Consider the following 27325-nt stretch of genomic DNA (forward strand, 5'->3'; position numbering starts at 1 on the left):
TAAACATTTTCAGCCACATGAGACAAAAGTTACTATTGGTAATAACAGTAAATGAATCGTTAACATTTTTGTGTGACGTTCCTCTATCAGAGGGGTGAAACTACTTAAAATAAATGACGGATAACAGATAGAGAAATGTCATTCAACTTGATTGTTAATTATTCATCTGCCATTATCAATTATAGTTTAACCAATGGGTGGAATCATCCCAGTTTTGCACTAAGTGTGGTCTTAGGCAGGAGAGAGGACGTTTTACCCACCAGCTGCAATGGCGGCTTCTCATGCTGTTTTGTCCCAATCCCACCTCCCTTGCCTGAAGCAAGGTAGGCAAACAGACCTCGAAGCTCGCCAGGTGCACTTCACCTATGTACAATTGTGAAACATGTCAGTGTGAAGTCACAGCGATATGCTCGGATGATCTAGCGTGGGCGGATGATTTTGGCGAGCCAGTCTTATAATGATATGCAGGTGTATTGCAATGAGGTTCCCGGTGTCCAGCGGCGGGAGATGTAGCCTGCCTTTGATGGGTAGAGCAGACAATTGCCAACTGGTTTCATGACGTCATGAAATGGATTTTTGGCCTTCTTGCCATGTTGTTTGCTCATGCCACCAAACATGCCCACTGCCAACGGTTATGGAAAATTCTGCCCAATTTTGCTTTTTGCTTTGATAACAATGTTTATTTTGTCCTGGAAATAAACTACTGTACACTGCAATTATTATGGAAGAAAATAAATAAAACATGGGTTGCCGGAATAGAGCCTTCAATTTTGAGCACCCAGATTGATCTGATGACTTCTAAATCTGGAATTTGCAAACTGCAAATGCTCCATTATTGATGTCAGTCATCATATGACCACCATTGTCCCTTGGATGTTGGCTGCTAAAAAATAAACAATGCCGGTTCATATTAGCAAAGGGATCTCTTCCAAAAGTGTAAATGGAACTGAAAACTGCTGTCAAAGCTACAAACATAACAGACACTACAACTATCCCAAAAACAATCTGACATCATATCTCATTGTAGTTAAATCCTAAAGCTGGACATCTCATTATAATTCTTTAAATCAAGTAAAACTCATTACATTGCAAGCCAACACTTATTTTACTTTCAAACACTGATAATCACGAATGTAGTGCCAGGAATGCTTACTCCGAAAACCTTAAACCTTGAGCAGGATTATATGCTGGAGGCTGGCTCCCCACATAACAGTAAATGAATCGTTATCATTTGGCAGGTAAAATGTCCTTTCTCCTTTGGCCTTTTGGCCAAAAAATTATGAAGCGGGATACCTGCCATTCTCCAGGAGGAAGTCCCGCCTCGGAGCTGGCGGCCATTTGGAGGCCGGCAACTTTGCCGTCCTGGCACCAGGAGCAGTGACCACTGCTGGTATTGCAGGGCGCTCAGAGGAAGAGCTACCTTGGATGCCCCAGAACCCAGGCAAGTCTGGGATCTTGCTGGAGTCATGCTGGCAGGCCCCAGCAAGGAGGATGGGAGGGCTGCATGTTGGTCAGGGCAGGGAGGGAGGGTGGATGTGGGGAAGGAAAACTAGAAGGTCATGAAATTGAAGACCTGAAAAGGAGACCACTCCCCAATTTACTAGCCAGCAGCCCACAGGGACAAACCTGACGGCTGCATGTTGGGCGTAGGACTCTCCTGTTGCCTGTTAAATCAAGCCGGGTGGTGGGATGAGGCCCACTTAAGACAGGGTGACCAACTCTTTTAAAAAAAAGGGACACTTGGATTATGTGAGGGAGCGCAGAGGCTGAGCCTGAGGGAGCGAAGCAGCCAATGGTGGGGTGGGAGGGAGTGGGTGAGAAGGTTACAGAAAGATATCACCCCTCCCACAGTGAGGAGCTTTAGCTTTTTTCACCTTGAAAGGTGGCTGTTTAGTGCATTCTTTCCCTATTCTCATTGAAAACAGGTATTCAGTCGAGGCTTAAAAATATATAAAAGATACACTCTTTCCACACAGGTTGTTGCCTACATGGTTCAAAGGTAATGAAATATTTCTGATTGATTTGTGGCACTTTAACTCTGATTCACATGATAGCTAGAAAACAAATTTGTTACATTTTCATGTATACATAATGGGCTTTAACTTCTGAATGCCCCAGTGTCGGATTGGGGAGGTACCCCAAAGATGCACTGGGGGCACCCCTTTGGAGGTTCCCAGTTAAGGACTTCCCCTGGACAATGCAAACTTCCCCTGGGCAATTGCCCTGCACTGGTAACCATCCGAAAATGCGATTTTAAATCACGAACTTCGGATGCTTCCGACTGGATTACATCAGTAGTTACCCAGAAAAAGTTGGAAGAATTAAAACCACTTCAGATTTCTGGGTAACTATTGTACAGACCCAGACTGACCCTCTGCGGGTCTGCCTCCAAATCCCAAACTCCAAACCCTCCATGGGACTGCCCCCAACCGCCGACTACCCACCCCCCACCATGGGGTTCCCCCACCCCTGAACCCCCAGGGGTCACCCCTGTCCCCCGACTAGCTCACCCACAGGACAACCCCCACAACTTGAATCCCAGGGGTCTCCTCCCACCCCTGTCTACTCCCCCACCACCCCCCCCCCCCCCCCCCCCCCCCCCCCCACCCCCACGGGACACCCCAGGCCCCCTAGGAGTCTCCCACTATAACCCCCCCCCCCCCACCCCATGGTATTCTCCACGCACTGGGCTCCTCCGCACTCCGTGGGCCAAACTCTCACCCACAACCCCCAGTAGCGACTAGGCTCGATCCGAGGCCCAACCACCTCCTCCCGAGGCTTGACGCCCTTCCCCCAACCCCTCCTGAGGCCCGACCTCCCTGCTGTAAAATCTGACACCCTCCCCACACTGCCACCCCTGAGGCCTGACCCCCCTCCCGCAGCTGACACCCAACACCCTTGCCCCACCCCTCCCATCCCCAAGCCTGACCTGACCCAGCTCAATGCTTCCCTCTCTCCCACCTCCAGGCCCGACACCCTCCCCCACATCTCCCTGAAGCCCCCACAGGCCATGCCAGAACTAACCCCCCCGCCGACTTCCGACCTCCCACCCCGACCTCTGTTACCTCGCCGGCCTTCAAATACCCACCCAACTTCCAATCCACCCAATCTCCAAACCACCCTTCTGACTTCTGATCTCCCCTCCCCGACCTCTAATCCCCCCCCCCTCCAAACCCCCCAAATCCTATCCACTTAACTTACCTTCTCCCTGATCTATTAGGAACCTGTAAATTTCAATGGACCTTAAACTTACCTGGTTTACAGCAGCTAGTGCTGTAATAAAGGGGGTGCGGCCTCCTTCCCTTCGACTGTGCTGCATGTCGACGCAGGGACCCAGGGATGTGCTGCATTGCCTGGATCTCACCCGGCCTGAGTTGGAAGGTCGGGTGAGACAGACTGAGGAAAAAGAAAACCCTAAGAAATTTGGCACCGAGTGGCAATCCTACACTGATTGCTGCTCCGAGGAAGTTCAGACCCATTGCATTGACATACCGTTTTTGTATGATTCATACAATACAAGCCACAGCCAATCCAATAAAAGCTTAATGTAGATCTGAAATCATGCAGTTAATGTTCCTTAGTGACCTTTTGGATTTTGTTAAAAACTTACGTTTGATTGTAATACTTTGGACATGCCTAGTCTCACGGTGAAACCAGTTGTTAAGATACTTTCTTTTGATGCTACGGCTGATTAGATCATGCAAAAGCATTTATGTGTGAGAAAGAGAGTGTATGTGAGTGTGCTGTGTGTATCCCAATTGCCCTTGAGAAGGTGGTAGTGAGCAGCCATCTTGAACCGCTGCAGTCCATGTGGTGTAGGTACACCTGTAGCGCTGTTAGCAAGAGAATGCCGCGTGATGAATGTGGAGTGTATACAGAGTGATGAATCACAAAATTAGTATTTGTATTATCCAGGCTTGTCCAACCTTTTTGCGTGGGTAGCCACATTTGCATTTTTTGCTCACCCAAGGTGCTGATGAGCACATTTGGGAAAGATACATGAATTCCAAAATATGTTGAGTATGAAGAAAAGAAACAACTTGCTGAGCAAAAGTAAAGCAATGTCAAAGCAATAAATTGATCATTTTAAAGAAGAGTAATCAATAAGGCGGACCATTAGAGTGTGAGAGGGTCAGTGTGTGTATGTCTGGCTCATTCCCAGGGAGGAATTTTCCTGGCGGGCCTGGAAATTCCAGTCCAAAGTCAACAGACTTTCAGCTAGTCTCCAAATTTTCCAGTCCCACCTGCGCAGATTCCAGAAAATCCCGGCCTCAGCCTCACGGTGCTCCCTCACTTACCTCAGTGAGGGAGCACCGTGTGTGAGGGGATGAGGGTGAGTGAGTGAGAATTCTGAGACTGGTAGTGAGCCGGACACACACACACACTCTCTCTTGCTCTCACACATACTCTCACCCTCACACATACTTTCTCTCACTCTCACACACATTCTCACACACTCACTTTCTCTCTCGCACACTCATTCTCTCACACACACTCAATCTCTCTCTCAAATTCTTTCTCTCACACTCACCTCTCTCTCAGACTCACCCTCTCTCTCTCACACTCGCTCCCTCGCTCTCACCAATTCAATCTCTTGCTCACACTATCTCTTTCATTCTCACTGTCTCTCACACACTCTCTCTCTCACACACATACCCTCTCAGACAGTGACTCTCCCTTACACTCTCTCCCTCTTACTTTATCTCTCTCACATACACTCTCTCTTTCTCACACACTGGAATTTTCCAGCCCCTCATGCCGGCAGGATCTTCCGGTCCCTCTGATGTGAACGGAGATTTCAGTGGGCCACCGGCCTGCCGCAGGGAACCCACCGCGGAGGGGGCTAGAAAATTCCGGCCACACTCTCTCACACTCTCTCTCTCTCTCTCTCTCTCTCTCTCTCTCTCTCTCTCTCTCTCTCACACACATTCTCTCTCTCTCACATACATTCTCTCTCTCTCTCTCTCTCTCTCCCTCCCTCTCTCTCTCCGCACCCACTTTCACATACATACACCAGCCAGCTTTTTCTGCTACCCTGGGCTCCACAGCGTCTCTCCACTGGGCCCCCACAGTCTCTCCTCCCCATGGCTCCTCAGCCTCTCCCTCCTTCCCCATGGGTCCACAACTTTCTCTCTGTTCCCCATGGGGACTGTTGGCCAACATAAAAGACTTCTCTAGGCACATAAATAAAAGGAGCAGTGGGGCCAATTAGGTACCGAAAAGGAGATTTTTACATGGAGGCAGAGGAATAGCTGAGGTATTAAGTTAATATTTTTCATCCGTCTTTACCAAGAAAGAAGATGCTGCCCAGTTCATGGTGACAGAGGAGGTAATTCAGACACTTGACAGGTTTAAAGTGATAAGAAGGAGGTATTCGATAGGCTGTCTGTACTTAAAGTTGATAAGGTACCAAGACTGGATGAGATGCACCCAAGGAGACTGAGGAAAGTGAGAGTGGAAATTGCGGAAGCACTGGCCATAATTTTCCGATCTTCCTTAAACTCAGAGGTGTTGCCAGAGGACTGGAGAATTACAAATGCTGCACCCTTGTTCATTTAAAGGTGTAGCTCAGCAACTACAGGCCAGTTTAACTTCAATGGCGGGGAAGTTTCTGGAACAATAACTCAAGTCAAAATTAATAGTCATTTGGTGCTACCTTGGTGCTGGTTAATTAAGGAAAGCCAGCATGGATTTGTTAAGGGCAAATCATGTTTAACTAACTTACTGGGGTTTTTTGAAAAGGTAACAGAGAGAATTGATGAGGGCAATGCTGTTGATGTGGTGTACATGGACTTCCAAAAGGAATTTAGTACTGCACCGTACAACAGACACGTGACCATATGTATAGCTCATGGAATAAAAGGGACAGTAGCAACATGTCTATGAAATTGGCTGAGTGACAGGAAACAGAGTAGTGACTATTAGATGTTTCATGAACTGGAGCAATGTTTGTCTGGAGTTCTCCAGGGGTTGGTGTTGGGACCCTTGCTTTTCCTGATATCTATTAATGACTTAGACCTTGGTGTACAGGATACAACAAAATTTGTAGATGGTACAAAACTTGGGAGCATTGTAAACTATAAGGAGGATAGCGTAGAACCTCAAAAGGTCATAGACAAGTTGGTGGAATGGGCGGACAAGTGGCAGATGAAATTCAATGCAGGGAAGTGTGAAGTGATTCACTTCATCAGGGAGAACATGGAGAAACAATACAAAATAAAGGGTACAATTCTGAAAGGGGTGCAGAAGCAGAGGGACTTGGGTGTATATGTGCACAAATCGTTGAAGTTGGTGTGGCATGTTGGAAAAGCCGTGAATCGAGCATACAGCATCCTAAGCTTTATTACTATATGCATAGAGTACAAAAGCAAGGAGGTTTTGTTAAAACACTTATTCAGTCTCAAATGGAGTATTATGTTCAGTTCTGGGCACCACACTTTAGGAAAGATGTGAAGACCTTAGAGTGCAGAAAAAATTCATGAGAATGGTTCCAGGGATGAGAAACTTCTGTTAAGTAGGTAGATCAGAATAGTTAGTGCTGTTTTCCTGGGAGAAGAAAAGGTGGAGAGGAGATTTGATTGAGATATTCAAAATCATGAGGGGCCTGGACAGAGTAGATGGGGAAAAACTGCTCCCATTGGTGGAAGGATCAAGAACGAGAGGGCACAGCTTGAAGGTTATTGGCAAAAGAAGCAATGGAAACATGAGGAGAAATTTTTTCACAGTTAAAATCTGGAATGCACTCCCACGCTCGCTGCTTGTCCAATTAAACTCCGCCTTGTTTTCCCACTCTCCGGGATGCCTGCACTGGCAGTCAGCTCTGGAACATAGAAGAGCCAAAATGTAAAGTAATATTGTACATGGGCAACCTTTCCTGAATTTTTCATTCCCTTCTTTACTTTGTTTGTGGGTTACTTGTGACATTTTGAGGGCGAATTCTGCTGTGAAACAAAAACCAAAGGGAGAGATGTGATAACTGAAACGTGAAGCAAATGGATGAATGCACTGCATAAGTATGCTGGAGACAGGTTCAATTGAGGCGTTCAAGAAGGACTTGGATTATTATTTGGAAAGGAAGAGTGCAAGGCTATGGGGAAAAGATGAGATGAGTTGCTCACTTGGAGAGCTGGCACAGACACGATGGGCTGAATGGCCTCCTTCTGTGCTGTAACAGTTCTGTGATTCTCTGATAACACAGTATTTTAAATACTGTTTTTTAAATGACTGTAATGTTCAGTTTGATAATTATCACAAGCACCCACAGGTCACTGAACTTAAAAAAGAAGATGGCTCGCAGTGTGGTATTAACAACAATTTGCATTTATTTTGTACTTTTAAAGTAGAAAAACATCCTAAGGTGCTTCATAAAGGTATAAGTAAAAAAGTCATGCTAAGTCAGAGAAGGAGAAATTGAGAGGGCTGACCAAAAACTTGGTTAAAGATTTAGGTTTTAAGAAGGATCTTAAAGCAGGGGGTGGGGGTGGAGATTGTAAGGGAATTCCAGAGCATGAGCCACAGCTGGCTGAATGCATGCCAACTGATGGGTCAAAGGAGAGAGGATACATACGAGTCACTGGGCATAACCTTTGTGTCCTTCCTAGCAGTTGATTCCAATAGCATTGACTGAAGCTTGGGATGGAGGAATTATGACTCAGAAATGGAGGGAACATATAAATAGAAATGTTTTGGAAAAAAAATCATCAACCGTATTTCTTGTCGCTCTAAATTGATACATGGATATCAAAGTAACATAAAAGACAGGAAGTATAGATTTTTGTTCCAAATGCAGCAAAGGTAAAGAGCACTTGTTAAGCAAGAATCAGTTTTTTTGTGAATGTTTATTGTGCTTTGTATGGTTTTTCGGTGCTTGTGGTTTTGTTGAGGTTCACTGCTTTCACTTGCAACAGAGTGCTTTTCCTATGTCTGCTGAAGAGCTGGACTAACTACCTCTGACTCTCAGCCACTCAAGGTCAGTCATCAGTAGTGTTGTGATGGGTCTGTTTGTAAAAGATTCTGTTCGCAGGTTTCTTTCTTGGTGGTCATCTCAAACATCAGAACTGTTAAGTAAAAATCTGTGTTCACCAAGGGGCTTAAAACTGTCGTGATCTGTTCAATCAAACTAATTAAATCCTGCCTGAATCCAGATATGATGACTGTGTGATTGATTCAGTGGACTGTTCTGATACTGTCTTGTACTTCCTTGCATGCACCATCAAGAATTTTTATAGCCTACCTCAGTGTCTGAAACAAGAATATTTATGCTTTCTGGCATTTAACAGGATACTTTATCACTGATAACTGTGTACACCTTGCTTTGAGTTACATCAACAAATCACACTTGATATTCTTACTGTAATAGTTCCTGAAAGAAAGCAATTTGTTCACACTTTTTCTCTAAGTTTCAGATCCAGCGATTATAGTCTACATGTTACTGTTTGTTAATATAAAGCTCTGTGGTGAAGGGGGTCTCAACTGGGGCAACTGAAAAAATTATTCCCATGCTTGAGTTACAGAGAAGGTAAATCAGCCAGTTTTTTCTGTTTCTACCGTAGTGACTGTTGAAAGTGTAAGTGATTGTCAGATGTGGTAGAACTTAGGTGAGTTTTATTCTGGTTCCCTAAGGGAGTATTTGGAATATCATTAACATGGATATTGATGCATACAAGAACTCCATAAAGGATACACCTTCCCTTCCCATTCTTGCATTCTGTTTGCATCAAAGCATTGTACTCGCTTGGAGTTATGTTACAAGTAATGTAACGAGTTTGCTAGATGCTTTAATTCTTCAACCGATTTATTGGATGATATTAGTGACTGTACTGTGTTGCGTTATGACACAGCAGGTGGTATTTGCCAGGCTGACCAAATCCACAAGGGAAACTTGGCCCCACTATCACAACAGTTTTGCAATTTGTATTTATTATGAGAAGATTTGTGCACTGAATTCAGAAGTAATGAATCCACGAACACCTTTAGATATTTTTAAGTTAAATTAAAACATTTATTAACAAAAGAAAAGAATAAAACACACAAACAAGATTACAATTACACAGTTACTCAGTGGGGAAAATTTTCCCCCCATCGAGGGGGGGGAAGTGCGGGAGCAGGCGTGGGCCGGCACGCCTCCGATCAGCACCCCCAACCGTGGGTGTGCCACCATTTTACATGGGCCACCAATTAAGGCCCGCCCAGCATGACGTCCGCTTGAAAATGCTATGTGCTCCCTGTGCGGGGGGTGGTGGTTTCCCTCAGCTGGGAGTGCGCGAAAGAGCGCACAGATCTCCCTGAGGCTAAGTGCTGCCACATGAGTTGGGACATGTCCATAACTTTCACTGAAAGATTGGATAAAAATTTAAATACCCTCATGAAACCTCATCCCACCCGTGGATGAGATTTCATGCTTTTTCCGAAGCCCAGCAGGGCTCCCAGCCTGCCTGCCAACCTTAAGATTGGACAGGCAGGTCCATTAATGACCTTAATTAGTTTTTCAATGGCTTCATTAGGTCGTTGACAGGTTGGGAGGCGCGCAGCTGACTTGGCTGCGTCCCCGCCGACCTGAAAATGGAAATGATGCAGGGCGATGTCGGGAGTTCCACCCGACATCATCCCGCGTCATTTTATGCGTTGGCGAATGGACCCGCTTGCCCACCAGAAGATCCTGCCCAATATTATTACAATTCCCAAAATTCCTAGTTAACCAGACTTAACTACACACCTCCTTTAAGTAGATTTTAAATTTATAGCGACAATCCAACAAGGTTATCACAAACAACCACTCGACAGTGAAACTCCAAAGGCTTTTAACACAACTTTGGTGAGTGGAACACAGACTTCTGGAAAGTGGCAAGAGTCTTTTCCCCCAGTCTGTTTCACACATTGTACTTTTCAGATTTTACACGGCCATACCCATAGCCTTCCAATCCTTCTCTAAATATATTTCTTCCTCTTTAATCTATAAATCCCATTGTTCTCCCATGGCCAGAATATTTCCCTTGGCGCGGGGGCTGGTGGGGGAGATTGGGAAGCCCACGATTGGTACTGGACCGTGATTTCACACTGGCGGGCCAATTAGGGCCCACCTAGCGTGAAACATGAGCGGCAGTGCTGAGCGCTGACTGTGTGGGTGCCTCAGGGAGATGAAGTGCTGTTAAAAAAAAAAGAAAATTTCAATAAAACACATCCTCTCGTGATTCTGTCACATGAGCAGGGATATGTTATTAATTCAATTGTAAAACTTGTTTTATTTTTATTTGCTTTCGGAAACCTCATCCCGTCCGTGGATGAGGTTTCCAAAAAATGTGAAGGCTGCTTGGCCTTTTCGCCTGCCCACCAACTGTTAGGTTGGATGATAAGAGCCCATGATGTTAGAGGCAAGGTACTAGCATGGATAAAAGATTGGCTGTCTGGCAGAAGGCAGAGAGTGGGGATAAGGGGATCCTTCTCAGGATGGCGGCCGGTGACTAGTGGAGTTCCGCAGGGGTCAGTGTTGGGACCACAACTTTTCACTTTATACATTAATGATCTAGATGAAGGAACTGAGGGCATCCTGGCTAAGTTTGCAGATGATACAAAGATTGGTGGAGGGACAGGTAGTATTGCGGAGGCTGCAGAAGTTTGGACAGGTTAGGAGAATGAACAAAGAAGTGGCAGATGGAATTCAACGTGGGGAAGTGTGAGGTCATGCACTTTGGTAGAAGGATTAGAGGCATAGACTATTTTCTAAATGGGGAGAGAATTCAGAAATCTGGAGTGCAAAGGGACTTGGGAGTCCTAGTCCAGGATTCTCTTAAGGTTAACTTGCAGATTGGGTCGGTAATTGGGAAGGCAAATGCAATATTGGCATTTATTTCGAGAGGACTAGAATATAAAAGCAGGGTTGTGCTGCTGAGGCTTTATAAGGCTCTGGTCAGAACACATTTAGAATATTGTGAGCAATTTTGGGCCCCATATCTCAGGGAGGATGTTCTGGCCCTGGAGAGGGTCCAGAGGAGGTTCACGAGAATGATCCCAGGAATGAAAGGCTTAACATATGAGGAATGTTTGAGGACTCTGGGTCTATACTCGATGGAGTTTAGAAGGATGAAGAGGGATCTGATTGAAACTTACAGAATACTGAAAGGCCTGGATAGGGTGGACATGGGGAAGATGTTTCCAATAGTAGGAGAGACTTGGACCCGAGGGCACAGCCTCAGAGTAAAAGGAAGACCTTTTAGAACAGAGATGAGGGGAAACTTCTTTAGCCAGAGAGTGGTGAATCTATGGAATTCATTGCCACAGAAGGCTGTGGAGGCCAGGTCATTGAGTGTATTTAAGACTGAGATAGATAGGTCCTTGACTGGTAAGAGCATCAAAGTTATGGGGAGAAGGCGGGAGAATGGGGTTGAGAAACCTATCAGCCATGATTGAATGGTGGAGCAGACTCGATGGGTCGAATGACCTAATTTTTGCTTCGATGTCTTATGGTCTTATGGATGGGCAGTGAAAAATTTAGGTTAAATTTAACTTAAATTAAATTTAAGTTAGTTGATTCTATAAGGGCCTTAATAGGCCTTTTAATTGTTGGCGGGTATGCGCGCGCCCGCTGACCGAGCTGTTGCCCGACAGCGCTTTGATGTCAGCAGAGCATGCTGACGTCAACGCACGTCACTTCATGCTTGAGCAGGTTGGGCTTGCACCCACCCGCCGAGCGAAAAATTTCTGCCCCACGTGTCTTTAGAATTTACTTTTCTCATAAAAAATATCTTTTATGTTGTCATTATGGTCAATGCTTTTGGGAAAAATCAATGTAATAATCTGCCTTGTTTACCTTGTTAATTGTAAACATCCTACCGTGTCTCTTTGAAAACCAAAAACATCTCCACTTATCTTAAAATGCAAATTTAATTCACACTCCGTCTGCTGAGACTTTACCCGAGTTCACTCGTTAGCATTTCACATGCCCTTTTACACCTAACTCTTTTGATAATTTGAACCTTGCAATCTATCCATCTCTAATTTAATTAAATCAGTCACACAGACAGAACCATCCACACAAACACAAAAATAAACCTTTACAATACCTCACAATAATATTTATGAAAAATATGATAGTTTCATTACAGTTGCCAAAGAACTTGGCTAAGATAGAGGGAACAAATCTGCACCTGTTAGTCAGAAAAAAATACAGGTTAATGTTCATCTTCTGGCACTGTGCCATTTTTAAGGAATTATTTCCTGGGGCCACATTAAGCTGCATTTAATAAAGTAAATGGATATAGAAAACAATTAATGTATATATTCCATTTACTGAACCTGCATACTTCACCAAACTGGCATACTGATCAAGAATCAGCGAACTAGCAGAGTTTTTTAGCAATGTCCGATGTATAATTAGCTAAAGCTGTTGACATCGTACAGTTCCTGCAGTTAATGATACTGAGCCCTACTACACTGCCTGCTAAATAATACTTTCCCTTAAGAAGTGAGGCTCAATTCCATTTCCACTATTTAAAGGGTTCAATCTTTAGGAAAATATGTAGCAAAGCTACAATGTGACAATGCAAATAGAGTCAAAACATAAATGATGTTTTTTGATTAAAAGCACTGCACAGCTCTTCTGTTTCCCTCTCCCTCAAAATAGAAAAAGAAAGGTGAGCTGTAGTCAGTTAAAATGAGCACTTTGACAGAGGTGAAAACAAACATCATTTATTTTAGAATCTCATAATGGAGTCATTGGAAAAACTGAAAGGTGTTCACACAGCAGGGACACAATCAAATTGGATACCTGGCTCTTTCTTACTAATCCTAAATAACCTTGGCCATAATTGTATCTGAAAAGAGAACATTTTATTAATATTTCCTTCATCAAATAAAGGGGTCCTGACTGAAAAATTAACTTGTCTTTTCCTTTTTCTGATGCTAATAGTGCATTTTTCCTTTTTATTTCGCATGTACAATGTGTCTTTCTACCTCAGGAAACATGAAGCTGAAATCTAAAACTTTTTGTCCATCTACTATCACTATCCATAATACATCTCTGTGGGGGTTTTCATTAACAAGAAAATAAGCACAAAGAAAATGGCAGAGGCTTTTTAATTTTGCACCAAACCATCTTCCAAAATCTTATTACCTTTTGCCGCAAGCTTCCCCACTAAGTGCTAATGATCCCAACTGATTTGACAGGGTGATGGTCCATTAACTAGTTGAATTTTAGCAACACATACACACTAATTCTTTTCCACCTGTTGTTAGCAGAGGCAGGGGGGCAGATAACTACTGAGAAATGGGCAAAGGAAAATGTATAATTCAGACCAGTTAGTGACAGGTTGGTTAATTCATTACACATTGTATGAATGTGCTCATTCAATTCCAGTTAGAAACTAAGGCCTTAGAGTTACATTGTCAAATGTAATTCATTTGTTGCTCCATTCTCAGCTGCATAACATTCTATGAACCAGAGTTAGAAAATTCTACTTGCACATTTACTGTGGTGCAGTTACTTTCTACAGTTAGTGAAGGGAGAACAAAGCAGTTTGTTAGCTTCTAAGGAAAACAAACAGCGTGTTTCTCAGGTTGGCTAATCACCGCTCCTAGCTTTGGATCTTATCTTGTTTCCTGCTGTAGCCAGCCAAGCATCACAGACATCACATCACCGTGCCAATATTAATAAATGAAGTTAATTTTTTAAAACATATCTTTTCCCTATTCTATTTTAGAATTTGAGATCTAAGAAAATGGGAAACATCTTTTTCTCCTGTTAATAAAATTTTATAAAAGGCACAGGGATTAGGAGGAGGTCAAGCGACTGTATAAAATGAGGAACTAACACAGAGTGAAGGAGTAGGAACTGTCTGGGTTGACACTCGGATAAATACTTTTTGCTGAGAGAAAAATTAATTTTGAATAGTCTGTTCACCACCGCCCTCCCATCATCACATCATTCCCCGCCCTCCAGCACCCTACCAATTCCCTCCCATTATCCTTTCTTTACTGAAGGCAATACAGTTAGGTTATGCTGAGCGAATAAGTCACATTTCACGATTTTTACTGGAGTTTTGAAGAGATATGATTCTGTAATTCCATCCATTTGTCTGTGAAGAGAAACAGAAATTAGTATCCCCAACAGTAATTCATGTTGGTTCAGCCCTTATGGGTGTCACTGGTCTAAAATACTTTGATCATGTGGCCATTCACCTGATGAGCCTGAGCAGTAAATATTGGTGGATTAGAAGGTGTTACATATATGTTGTTGTTGACTGTTTGATTGCCAAGCCAGATCCTGATAGGAGTTTCTCCAGTGGAAGAAAGCTGGAACTCCTGGAGAAACATCACAAATGGCTATAAATGACTGTTTCTCCAGAGTTTCAGTCCAAGTGGGGAGAACCCCAAGGAAATTCTCACCCAATATTTAAGATGAGTGTCAGCCAGAATTCGGGATAATTTTTTTTCCAATCTTAATTCAGAGATCCTAAGACTAGCCGTAATACTGCTCTGCACTTCTCAATACTGCACAAGATAGCGCATTTAGTCATGGGATGAGCATATTTTTCATATGTAATATAATATAAAATAAAAACGGAAAATGCTGGTAAAACTCAGCAGGTCTGGCAGCATCTGTGGTGAGAGAAACAGAGTTAACATTTTGAGTCCATATAGCTTCTTCAGAGCTAAAGAGAAGTAGAAATGTGAAGGATTTTATACTGTTTAAGAGGGGTTGGAGCAGGTGGAACGAGATAGAAAGTCAGGGATAGGTGACAGCTAAGGAGAGATTTGCAAAGATATCGTGGACACAAAGCAAAGGGAATGTTAATAGTAGTGGTAAAGAGTAATTATGCTGTCTCATCTGACAGCTTATTTTTCAGCTCTGTAATTAGTGAAGAAACAAGCGACACAGTCGATAGATATCAACCATTATTATTGAAAGCCTCAAGTAAAGGAAACTTCAAGCACAATATGGTATCAGGTCAAATTGGAATAAAATCAGCATATTTCTTTTAAGAATTAGTATTGCTAAAAGTTGTTTGAAGTGAGACAATCTATAGTTAACCTTGTGAAATTTACCCTGAAAAGATCAGTTATTACCTTCAAACAATTCCTTAAAATTACCTTAAAAGAATTCCTTAAAAAAACTTTCATGCTACATACTGCCTATGATCTGGAACAGGTAACAGTAGTTATATATGATGAAGGATGGGAATAAGGGCTGGATCTTACTGCTGATTGGTCAGGCTGTTGTGTTTGTAATATGTTCATGTTACCATTCTTTCTGCTGATTGACTGTGCAGAATGGTTGGTAATGTGTTTCTTTAGTAAGGGTGACTAGATTTCACAGATGAGAAAGCCCCTGTCTTGAGGGACGATGTGGTGTTGGTAAATCTTCATAGCCTCCCTGACATGTCTTGTATGCCAGTGTGTGATGGATGAGATACGTCTAGAGTTGGACCATTAGATGTTGTGGGCATGAAGTTGAGCATGTTTGATGATAGCTGATGTATCCCATTCACTGTGTTTGAAGCAGGCCTGATGTTCCTTGAGTCTAGTGTATAGGCTGCAACCTGTTTCCCTAGGCAAGCCCACAATTGCATGGTATGCTGTAAATTCCTGGTTTATTGCGAAATGGTTTCTTGTCTTCGTGGGTATGAAGGATGGATTGGAGCTTCTTGGATGACTTGTGTCGGACAGCTACATCTGCTGACTTGAGTATATATTGTCATCTGTGCTTTCCATACCATTTCTTGATGTTCTCACCAGAAATGCTCACAGCATCACACCAATACAAGTAAGCCCACTCACACTGACAGATATCTGAACTACTGATTCTTCCATCATCTCTCCAACCTCCAATCAGTTTCCAACACCCTCATTAGAAGAGCCTACTCCATCAGTGACAAGAAACATTGCAACAAGAACTTTGCCATATTAAGTCTACTTCAACTCAATGGATTCCCTTTACATAAGATTAACACATGGCCACTTGTTACTCAATCCTTAACAACTGTCAATAAATCCCCATGGCCTGATATGATATTCCCTCAGACCTTGAGGGAGACTAGTGTAGAAATTGCAGGGGCCCTGGCAGAAATATTTAAAATGTCCTTAACCACGGGTGAGGTGCCGGAGGATTGGAGGGTAGCTCATGTTGTTCCGTTGTTTAAAAAAGGCTCCAAAAGTAAACCAGGTAATTACAGGCCAGTGAGCCTGATGTCAGTAGTAGGTAACTTATTGGAAGGTGTTCTGAGAGATTGGATATATAATTATTTGGACAGCCAAGAGCTGATTAAGGATAGTTAGCATGGCTTTGTGCGTGGTAGGTCGTGTTTAACGAACTTTGTAGAGATTTTCGAGGAGGTTACCAAGAAAGTAGATGAAGGAAAGGCTGTGGATGTTGTCTACATGGACTTCAGTAAGGCCTTTGACAAGGTCCCACATGGGAGGTTAGTTCAGAAGGTTCAGACACTTGGTATCCATGGAGAGGTTGTAAACTGGATTCGAATTTGGCTGTGTGGGAGAAGACAGAGAGTGGTAGTGGATGATTGCTTCTCAGACTGGAAGTCTGTGACTAGTGGTGGGCCTCAGGGATCTGTGCTGGGACCATTGTTGTTTGTTGTCTATATCAATGATTTCGATGATAATGTGGTGAATTGGATCAGCAAGTTTGCTGATGACACTAAGATTGGAGGCATTGTGGACAGCGAGGAAGGCTTTCAAAGCTTGCAGAGGGATCTGGACCAACTAGAGAAATGGGCCAGAAAATGGCAGATGGAATTTAATACGGAAAAGTGTGAGGTGTTACATTTTGGAAGGTCAAACCAAGGTAGGACATACACAGTAAATGGTAGGGCACTGAGGAGTGCGGAGGAACAAAGGGATCTGGGAGTTCAGATACATAGTTCCCTGAAAGTGGCGTCACGGGTAGACAAGGTTGTAAAGAAAGCTTTTGGCATACTGGCCTTCATAAATCAAAGTATTGAGTATAGGAGTTGGGATGTTATGGTGAGGTTGTATAAGACATTGGTGAAGCCAACTTTGGAGTATTGTGTGCAGTTCTGGTCACCTAACTACAGGAAGGATATCAGTAAAATTGAGAGAGTGCAGAGAACATTTACTAGGATGTTGCCGGGTCTTAAGGAGTTGAGTTACAGGGAAAGATTAAATAGGTTAGGACTTTATTCCTTGGAGCGTAGAAGAATGAGGGGAGATATGATAGAAGTTTACAAAATTATGAGGGGTATAGACAGAGTAAATACGAGTAGGCTCTTTCCACTTAGATTAGGAGAAATAAACACAAGAGGACATGGCTTTAGGGTGAAAGGGGAAAGGTTTAGGGGGAACTTAAGGGGGAACTTCTTCACTCAGAGAGTGGTGAGAGTGTGGAACGAGCTACCATCTGACGTGGTACATGTGGGCTCACTCTTAAGTTTTAAGAATAAATTAGATACATGGATGGGAGAGGTCTGGAGGGTTATGGACTAGGTGCAGGTCAATGGGACTAGCGGAATAATATTTCAGCACAGACTAGAAGGGCCGAATGGCCTGTTTTCTGTGCTGTAGTGTTCTATGGTTCTTACTCCCATTAAGACAAGTCAGCCTCTTGTACATTGGCTCCACCTCACACAGATTACAATGTGTACTCAAGCCAGTGCACATAGAAGTCCAGCACAAGCCATCCAGTTTCTTTAAGGTAACAACTGCAAATTTTACATAGTTTAACTGCAAAATTGTCTCACTCAGAATTAGTATTCTTTTGAACAGTTCATTCGCTATTACTTATGTTGGTTTGCTGCACTATGTTTTACAATTTTTGAGGGAGAGTTGTAACTTCATCTGCGTAGGTTAATGGGGGTTGGAGTGTGGGATCAGTAGCCTTTCTGTCCCATTAATCACAACAGTGCAACTGATGCTATTTTTGAATGGGACCTACCACTCAATCCCAAAGGGCTTGCCTGGTTCAGGCAGAAGATCCCCTTCAATATGAAAATTGGAGTCCTAAGACCACAATTGCCATTTTAGGTCAGAATGATGTGTGTGCTTTCTTTTCCTGATGAATACGATGGGCAATAACATCAAAGAGGCCCAGCAAACTTAAGTATGAAATTATCTTTGGAGGGCCAGGAATGTGCCTCGGGGCTCCACATGAATAATTTCAGCTGCTGTTGCTGCTTTTGGCTCACCTCCACTCTGATAGCAGCAACCGCACTTCTTCCATCTGATATTATCTGAGCTGCATTAGATGCGCATTTGGTACCTCATCAGCTCTCCAGCTTGATGCCAATGAGGTTGAGGCCTCAAAATTGTAACTGCTTCTTCACTGCAGTTGGGAGCAATTGACTGGTGACCCCTGCTGGCCTTATGCTTGTTGTCTTGTGCTAACTTCACGGATCCAATTTACCGAGAAAACATTCATTTACCAGGCACAGAAATCTGGAAAAGGGGGCAAAAATGTTTCTTTGGGTCTCTATCGCCAGAAATTTCCCCACGTTGGAGGGGTTGTGAGGGACGGGCGGGGGCAGGGGTGGGTGTGAACCCGATCAGCACCCTCGATCAGGGACGCGCCGCCATTTTACGTGGGTGGGCCAATTAAGGCCCACCCAGCGTGACGCTCGCCCGGAAGCGCTCAGCGCTCCCTGTGTGGGCAGTGGATTGGGGGGTGTGGGGTATTTCCTCAGAGGTCCCCTGTGCTCTTTCTCACATGCACACGAAAGAGAGCAGAGATCTCCCCGAGGAACGGAGGTGCCTCAGGGAGATTTGTTTCAGTGCTAAATTTTTAGATAAATGCTTTTAACACTTTTAAAACATGTCCCCTCGTGGCACTATCACATGAGCTGGGACTGTCAATTAATAAAAGTATAAATTTTTATTAGATGAAGCTTCATTCCGCCCATGGGTGAGGTTTCATGAAAAAACACGAAGGCTGCCTGGACTCTTCGCCTGCCCGTCAACCTTAAGGTTGGACAGGCAGCTCACTGAATTGAATTAATTAGGTCTTAAATGGCCTTAATAGGTCTTCGACAGTTCAGTGGGTGTGCAGCTCACATGGCTGCGCACCCGCCGAACTGAAAATCTAAATGACGTGCAGTGACGTCAGGACACCTGCCTGATGTCACTGTGCATCATTTTACTTGTCGGCGAGCGGGCCCCACCTCGCTCGCCAATGGGAAAATTCTTCCCTATGTCTTTTATGCAGCCCTAGAATTTTCAGAGGTAGTGGGTAGGAGAGTGGCCAGCCAGCCCAAAGCCACCAATGGGAGAATGGATTTTATAATAATTTCCTAATTCAGCTTCTCACTCTCTCTGCACCGGTATTGTAATCACATGGGAGCTACTTTGGTTTTCTGTCTTTTTTTGTCTTATGTGGCTAAACTAATTTTACTGGCTCTACAGTTTGGATGTGATATTCACATTGACTTTCCCATTCATTTGAAGATGACCTCTTCCACTTTTGATTGGAATTGAACACATCCAGTGAGCCTGAATGGTTTTCTTGACACCTGTTTCTGTGATGAGTCAAAAACTCAGTTAGGAAGAGCTATGTGAAATTATTAGTCACAGATGTTGGCAGAACATTGTGTTCTGATCAGTTCAAGCATGGGTTAGCCATCAGAAAGCTCTGTACTTGTGCCTCCTTTGTAATAAGGCTCAGTGTGCCTACATACCACAGCTAATTTTGATGCTGGGCCTTGGTTCTGATTGTCCCTTTGGAAGCTTGGATTCCAGGAGTGCTCTTTGGAGCAATTAGGATCAGCAGAGATTCAGTTTTGGTTGGCTTCGTTAGCTCATTAAAAGACTGGTGACTTCCACTGCTGGCACAACTATTTTAAAAATCAGTTATTACACGTTCACTGTAGTTAATGTCTAAAATAATAATTTCTGCTTTTGCATCTCCCAAAATAACAAAGTAAAACTATCATGAATGACTATAGCATACAATGCAAATGACCAGAACAAGCTCTTTGATGTAAGTATGAACATCAATATTTAAAGGTTTTGGCATGCATTTTGTAGTCAGTGGTGAAGCAAGGCTGCTAACTCAAATAGGGAAAGTTGTAACTTCTGCTAAGTGTTAATGGGGGTTGGAGTGTGGGATCGGTAGCCTTTTTGCTCCATTAATCCCAACAGTGCAACTAATGCCATTTTTGAATGGGACCTACCACTGACTCTTGCTGAGACATCTAGCAATCTCTGTGGCAATAACTTTACCTCCTCTCAATGTGCAGTAGATTATAGCATTCTTTAATGAAGATGCCCAGCATGGGCTGCAGAGATGTCATCAATCTATCCAAGCAATCAGTCACATTAAGGAATTCTCACGGACAGCCAGAAAATGAAAAGCATTGAAATCAAATAACTTTTAAAGCTTATACATATAGAAAAATAAAGGTGGGGATGTACAAAAGGATGAAGGTAGAAGCTAAAATGTCATGAAAAGACTTTGAAAAAAATTATTTAAAAAAAAAATTAGTTTAAAACCTCTAACAATTAATCTTAATGTTGACATTTAACAACATTCTTGTTCAGCAAAATCTTGTTCAGCAATAGTTACCTCTCAGATCGCTGTTTAAATCCCAGATACACCTGACTGAATAAGGCATAATTTTTTATGGGATTTCCAACAGTGATGCAAGAGCAGAAAAAGTGAAGTTCCCAACAGATGTAATTATTTTTAATTATTGCTGGCACTGGAAGATTGTGGGGGGGTGGGGGTGGTGGAGGTGGGGGTGGTGGTGAGGGGAGTCCACAGAACAACTACAGTGGAGCAGTGAGTAACAGATGAAGCTTCAGTATTTCAGCATCAGTCTTCACTTGTGCTAAATTCTGAAGTTGTGGTCAATTTCAGTGGGGAAATGATGGCAAGCGCTGATAGATCACCATCAAAACCCTCCATCGAATCCAGGCCATTGTAGCTTATAGGGTGAAGCAGTTAAGGGGTATATTTTCTACATAGGTTGCTCCTCCTAGATTTTTATTTTTTAAGTGCTAACGTTAAGTCCTTCTAAATGAGAGCTGATCTTTGAATGGTTAAAGCTTCATGTTTTTCAGTGCATGGTGAACCACACTTTGTTTTGGAAAACTGAATAGGATACAGTCCTCTTTGACTTTCTCATGGTTGCACAATGGATTTGGATATGCAGAATGTAAAAATGAGTCCTGTCAGAAGACTACTGAGGGCACTAATCCTGAGGTGTTACACCTCTCCAGGAAGGTGTATTCACAAAGAACCCAGTATAAATCCAGCCATAATAGTTTGTTTTAAATCAAGTCAAATTTCACTGAGTTCCAAAAACCAGAATTACAAATGCTCATAGCCCATTGGACAATAATAAAAAAGGATAAGAATCATTTGTGCACTTTAACAGTAATTCACCATATTGCTTAAGTACACTGAGTGAAGCAAAATTGCAGTGAGAGTTTTAAAAATATAACAGATGTTTTAATCTTTTTTTCCATTGCAGCTGTTTGATAGGGTGAGAGAAGACTTCCAGAAAAAGATTATTCCTATCGGCAGTGAGCTGATGCAGCCTAATCTGGCCATAAGCTCAGAGGACACCGAACATCTGCTCTCCTGCATTAACGTAGTCTTCCACTGTGCAGCTACTATACGATTCGACGAGCCTTTGAAGTATGTCCCTTGTGTACTCTTTGCACCCAAATTGGAAAGGCAAACAAAGTTTTACTAAATTCTACTTTTCTGTATTGGTAACTTTGTATAATTATTTTCGGAAGTTGTTGCTCGTTCTGGTCTGTTTATGACCATAGCAATAATTGAGTTATAAGTTGTTGTATTCACAAAGCCATTTCCTCTCCTATTGCTGGCGTAGGATAAATACAAATCATCTTCTACAGGTAACATCATTGATTATTCAAGGGTTGCTGTAAGTCAAGGTTTACTACCAGGCAGGGCAAAGAGGCAGGCCCCAAGTCTAACTCAGCCAGAATGGGGACTGAACCTTTTGCTGTTAGCGTTATTCTGAACCACACACTAGCTGTCTAGCTAACTGAGCTAACCGGCCCCCCTAAATTCAGATACTCATCAGGTTAAACTTTCTAGTGTCCACTCTGCAGGCAATCCGTGTATGCAATAGTATCGTAAAAATATTCACAGTTTGATTGATAATGGCAAAAATGTTAGAAATAATTTTTCTCCATGATATAATGTTTCATAGACTGTAACTGGATGACATCATCATCCACATCCACTTTCAACATTGTTACACTGCAGGATTTGTCTTCAATTTTACAAGGGGTCAAATCTTCTGGTTTCTGGATCATGAGACCGGACATATGACTGAAGATACACATCAGGACCCTATGGAAGCCCTGACACATGGACCTACATTGGAATTGCCCAGTAAGTTAAAACTTCCAATGGGCAATTCCCCTGCTCCTTGGTACCCTCCATGAATATCTCCAATTCTTGAGTTAGAGTCGGAGACTTGGGACAGTTACCTGAGACTTACCTGGATAGTTACCCAGGAATTGTTAGATATATTATAACCTAGTCTAACACATGGATAACTCGACAGCTCACCCGCCCATCACCTCCCCCTACCCCGACCCCCAGACTACCCTACCAACTGCCCGACTACCTCGACCTATCTACCACCCCCCCCAACCCGACTACACCCCCAACCCGACCTGACTACACCCCTGACCTGATTACCTACCAGCCACATGACTAATCGCTGACCTGACCCAGCTACCCACCCAACCAGACCTGACTAACCCCTGACCCATATACCCCAGGATCTGGTCTGACTGACCCCAATCACCCGCCTACCCCACCGACTCGATAAGCCCCCAACCTGACTACCAATTCACGCACCTACTGACCTACTACCTCACCCACGTACCAACCTCACCTGCTCACCCAATCACTCACCTTACCACCAACCCACCTATCCAGTCACCCTTACCCACCTACTTACATAACCATTTACCTACTCACCCAATCACTCACCTTACCACCAACCCACCTATCCAGTCACCCTTACCCACCTACTTACATAACCATTTACCTACTCACCTACCTACCCACATCATCCAATCACCCACTTAATCACCTACCCACAAACCCATCTAACCACCTTACCCACATACCCACCCTATCCACCTACCCAATTACGCAATCATCCATTTATCCTCTCACCCATTCACACATCTATTTAATAGCATTCAAAGACTGGGCATTTAAACCTTCCATATGGCCGTAAAAGGGGGCAGTACACTGTCTTCCCCCAACTCTACTCTGCTTCGATGGAGTTCTCCAAAGAACATTATGGTGAACATTTCTTTGACAACTGGGATTGGAAGATCTCAGAAGAAATGTGCAGCTGCGTCAGGTCAGGAGAATCTTTATGCGCAGCAGCAATCCGCTCAACATACTGTCGCTCGGAAGATTCAGGCTGTTGTGTGGCAACTGGTGTATAATTTATATATACAATGGTTTGGGAAAAGAACTCCTGCAATTGTGTTTTAACGTTATCATTGCAAAATACTTCATGGAGCCGCTGCTAAGGAACATGATCAAAACAAAATTGACCATAAACTAGAATTTAAACTTGAAGCATACTCCATACTCTAATCATTCATTCAGAAATTCACCAATCCCTTCAAGTCCATAAAGAGCTGAGATCACTATGTTTGTGTTTGTTGTGTAGTGGTGTAAAACCAACTTTTCTTCCTATTTCCTTCCATTTAAGCCTTGCCAGGTCAAGAGCCTCCTGCAGAGAGAAGGCAAGTGTGTGATTTGCTCCCAGGCTTCTAATGGTGTTCTTCAGCCAGCTGTTAAAAAGGCACATGGCAACACTCCAGGGAGAACCCTCTCCAGTGTTTCATCACACAAAATAGGGGTGGGGTGAGGGGGAGGGCGTGATCAAAACCTGCAATTGAAATCATATACTCAGTGGAGAAGGGGAATCAACCCCCCATTTTCTTTACAGTGCTGCCTGTTGGTGCCACCAGGCCTGTCCATAGTCACAAATGTTTCCAAGGTGCACTGGCTTGCCAAATTAGGACAGTCCCATCTCATCTTTCGGGCTCTCATTGGTTTGACGAGTCCGTACCCCTGTTTATAATGGCTTTTGTTCAACAAGAGGAGATGCTTTTGCATGTCAGCAGAGCCCCCATGCAATCGCAGGAAGATAAAAATGTTGTCTTTTAGGCTGTCTGCTTATGCATTCATTTACCTCATCCAGGGATTGGTTTTCCCGCTCCATGATCCTATTTTCCTTTGCTCTTGCCCTGCACAGACATGCCCTGCAGCTGAATGTGGTGGCCACACAGCAGCTCCTAATGCTGGCCCGACAGATGCAGAAGCTTGAAGCCTTCATCCACATCTCCACTGCTTATGCAAACTGCAACCGGAACCACGTAGAAGAGGTCATCTACCCTCCACCTGTAGAGCCAAAGAAGCTCATTGACTCTTTAGAGTAAGCCTATTTTTATAATTGTTTTATTATATTTAGCTTCTTCACCACCGCCCCCTGCCCCCGCCCCCCCACCACACCGCCTCCGCAACTTTTGTCATATCGCAAGAATTCAAATATCAACCAAAATTGAAATATGAAACCTGGTTGGCAGCAATAGAAAGCTGCTATATTAAATGCTAAACTTTTGTTGTTGACTTGTAATGCAAAGTAATAAATAAGCTAGTTGTCTTTTGAATATTATTTTAGCGGTTATATTATAGGTCGTGTGGCATAGTGGTAGCATCCCTACCTCTGGGTTCAAGGCCAATTACAGGACTTGATGGTCATGGAGGTGCACTCATAACATAGCCAAACTGGCTAATTTATCAGCCTGTAAATACTTCCACATCTGATGGCTGGCAGTAAAGAGCAGGAGAGTTTCCTGGTCAACTATACTGTGGAAAGCAACGGCAAACCCCACTGCAAAACATTGCCAAGCACAATGGACCAATCAAATGCAAGTCAATGATCACCAATGCCCTCTCAGGGCTTTCTACCTGAAGAGGAGGTATCCTATTATAAAGTTACATTCATTGTGCAAATTCCAGGAATTTATTTTTATAGGTCATGTGGTAAAAACATTCTAAGTTTTCAGTATCCCAGCACGTTTCAATTCAGTTGCACGGTACAGCTGGATTTAAACCATTTAGAATAACTTCCAGACTACAAGCCAATCTAAACATCTTTAAGCTGCAGACAGCCTAGAGATAATAGATGAGTAAAGTATAAGGAATATATGGAGAGACTTAGAAGCTCAAATACAGTACAAGCTACAAACAATAAGCTACATCTATAAACAGCACAAGAGATTTACCTGAAGATAACCTAATACCCCTGTATTCAAATTCCATTGAGGTGTAATCTGTGCAGTGCGCCAATTATTCAGAAATTTTGATATATTGGAGCATATACAATACCAGACTCATACCAGGGGCTGGATTTTGGCCAATGAGGCGGGTTTGTTTCCAGGCCGCAAATTCACCGCGGACAGGAAGCAGACAGAGCTTCCGATTTTGGTGGAGGCTAGGGGTTATTTGGAAAGGGGTCAGGAGTGATGGTCAATTAATAGCTGGGGACAAGGGGAACTAGAATGGGGGTGGGACACCAGAGAAGCAGGCAATGTTGTGGCCCATGCTGTCTACACATAGTTTAAAAAATTGAAAGTATCTGAACCTTCAGCCTGGCCAGAGCAACTGGAGAGCTGGAACCTGGGATAAGGTAGGGTAATCATGATGTTATTAAAATTTCATTGCTGTGGAATAGATTTTCTTCAAAACTTCCACTTTTTCAGTCAAATAAAACTCTGCCCATGCTTTTGACCCTGTTCTCGACAGGCTGGAGCTATAGAGCTTTCCAGAGCTTCCAAAGGCCATCCAACCCAGTGAAAATTTTAAAAGGTAAGCTCTTAAGGAGTTGCTTAATTACCTAAGGTGCCCAATTAATGATGTGGACAACTTCATTTCCTGCCCACCCCTGCTCTCTCAAAAATTGGCAGGGTTGGGAACAGAGGTGGAACATTGTCATGTATGACATCGATGCCAATTTTTCTCGTCACCTGCATTCTGTCTGACCCGTTTACCAGCAACAAAAATCTGTCTCCAGATTGACAATTGAGTAAAACCACACATGCTTGTAATCAGCACTGCGTGGTACTACTAACCCTTATTACTCTCAAGATATGACCACCCACTCTAAAATCATTACTATAGTGATTTCAAAGCCAGCTCTGAGCTCTCTAGTGCCATCTAACTGTAGCACCAGCTGTGCTTATAACATAATGGGAGCACGTTCATTGAAGTTAAATCAGCAGGTCTGCCAGGACACCTGTGGTTACAGCTAGCTTTACAATATAGGCCAGGATTTTCCCTGCCCACCGGCGCCAGGCGTGTTCGGTGGCATGAACGGACAATATGGCAAGAAGGCCAAAAATTGGTTTCACGATGTTGTGAAACCAGTTTGCGATCATCCACTCAGCCCCTCGACAGTGGGCTGCATTCCCCACGATCAGACGTCAGGCACCTCATCGTAATACGTCTGCATATCGTCCTCCCCCGCTGGATCATCCGTCCACATTGGCGGGAAAACACGCCGACGTGTTTCACAACAGCACGTATAAGGCGTGCAGTTGGTGGGCTGCACTTCGCTCGGGACTTCAAGGTTTGTTTGGCTACCTTGTTTCAGTCAGCACTTGGAGAGAGCACCACATCACTTTTAGAGGGGCTCACAGGTAGGTCGCTACCCACCAGATCAGCCGTATGTGGGTGGCTTTTCAATGGCTGCAGGGCAAGGTCTTTCTTGGGGAAGGGGGAGAGAAGGGAAGAGGCTGCAGGATGAAAGCTGTATTGGGGAAGCAGGGTATCCCAGGATGTGTGTGGGGACATATGTTGATCTGTGCAAGTGGCCTCAAGATAATGAGGGCTGAGGAGGCAATCTCCAGAGGAGCTGAGGCCAGATGGAGATGTGAGGGTTTGTGTGTGAGAATGGGCGGTGAGCTGGCAGTGAGTGAGATGCCAGTGAATGTGTGATGGGCTTGAGTGTGTGAGTTTAGAGTGAGATGGTTGCCTTACCCTGACTGCACGGATGAGATAGTTCATCCTCTACCTGCATTGGATGGCCAACCTCTTCTGTGCAGCATTAGCACTGACCACTGCTGCCATCGCCTACCAAACCGGAGTGGTAATGTAGCTGCCACACCAACAGCCAGAGCGGAGCTAGAGGACATTACAGCGGTCCTCCACGGCATCCCAACTGCTGCAGTCTTTATGCCTTTCGGGGCCATACTTCAACTTGGCCAGGATCTGAGTCAATGCCTGCTTGCTGCTGACCAGAGTGCCTGGAGACAAACAGTCAGGAAGGGCATGGAAAAAGCAGAGGACAAAAGA

The 27325-nt window shown here is 43.7% G+C and overlaps 1 protein-coding gene across 5 annotated transcripts in view; it reads left to right on the forward strand.

The window, feature by feature from the left end:
• Positions 1–27325, forward strand: part of si:dkey-97m3.1 (fatty acyl-CoA reductase 1) — a 217917-nt gene that overhangs the window by 101526 nt on the left and 89066 nt on the right. For all 5 annotated transcript variants that reach the window (XM_041216378.1, XM_041216374.1, XM_041216377.1 and 2 more), the window contains 2 exons: positions 21429–21595; positions 24225–24404. In XM_041216378.1, coding sequence (XP_041072312.1) covers positions 21429–21595; positions 24225–24404 — 347 coding nt within the window. The remainder of the gene's footprint in view (positions 1–21428; positions 21596–24224; positions 24405–27325) is intronic.

This window comes from Carcharodon carcharias, chromosome 21 (genome assembly GCF_017639515.1).
Source record: "Carcharodon carcharias isolate sCarCar2 chromosome 21, sCarCar2.pri, whole genome shotgun sequence".
Lineage (NCBI taxonomy): Eukaryota > Metazoa > Chordata > Chondrichthyes > Lamniformes > Lamnidae > Carcharodon > Carcharodon carcharias.